This window comes from Monopterus albus, unplaced genomic scaffold, assembly GCF_001952655.1.
Source record: "Monopterus albus unplaced genomic scaffold, M_albus_1.0 scaffold6508.1, whole genome shotgun sequence".
Lineage (NCBI taxonomy): Eukaryota > Metazoa > Chordata > Actinopteri > Synbranchiformes > Synbranchidae > Monopterus > Monopterus albus.
In genome coordinates this window covers 1-654 of record NW_018134367.1, presented here as the reverse complement: position 1 = coordinate 654, position 654 = coordinate 1, and the positions used below count along the sequence as shown (strand labels likewise).

Genomic DNA, 654 nt, shown 5'->3' with positions numbered 1-654 from the left:
TGTCTGTCTAGACTAGACATTGTTCATGATGATCAGCGTTGAGCCCACCTCAGAACCAGCACGAGATTCTCCTTAGAAGTCAGATGCTGTCGTCTCTTCTACCAAAAGCTTTTTCAGAAGTGTCACAGTTTAAACAGTCTTCTGATTCCTTTCCTGCACATTCTGACTTACAATGTGTGCACTATGCATTTGACATTCCAGTCCAAACCCATCAGCCAGTGTGGAGTTGTTGCAGGAGGTGTCGATGTCTCGCTACATCCCTCACCCAGGCCTTGTGGTCTCTGTCACACTCACGTCCGTGCGCACAGAGACTGGCATCACATTGAAAGCCCCGCAGCAGGTAACACAGGAGAAGTTACATACACGGTGACTTCTACTTCCTCTATAGGGGCATGTGCACTTATGTTTTCTATGTGTCTGTGTCAGGCCTCCATGGCAGAGAGCATCATGTTGAATCTGGCTGGCCAGTTGATCATGCTACAGCGGGAGTGTTCAGGACCACAGGTACGAGAGAAGGAGACAGCTGCTAACAGCAAGAAGCTGGTGAGTTGGGTTGTCTGAATTTGAACCTTTCAACTGTGCTCACAGAAATGACATGTCAGAAACATGTTGGTCTTACCGTAAACCTGCAAGTGTTGCTGGATTTTTGACCTT

At 47.7% G+C, this 654-nt stretch overlaps 1 protein-coding gene across 1 annotated transcript; it reads left to right on the top strand.

Moving 5' to 3' along the window:
• Nucleotides 1-17: 17 nt before the first annotated feature.
• LOC109954329 (RAB6A-GEF complex partner protein 1-like) lies at nucleotides 18-648 on the top strand. Its single transcript, XM_020589693.1, has 2 exons — nucleotides 18-340; nucleotides 427-648. Exons 1-2 carry the CDS (start codon nucleotides 245-247, stop codon nucleotides 559-561), a joined length of 231 nt encoding a protein of 76 aa, XP_020445349.1. The 5' UTR covers nucleotides 18-244; the 3' UTR covers nucleotides 562-648.
• Nucleotides 649-654: the final 6 nt, after the last annotated feature.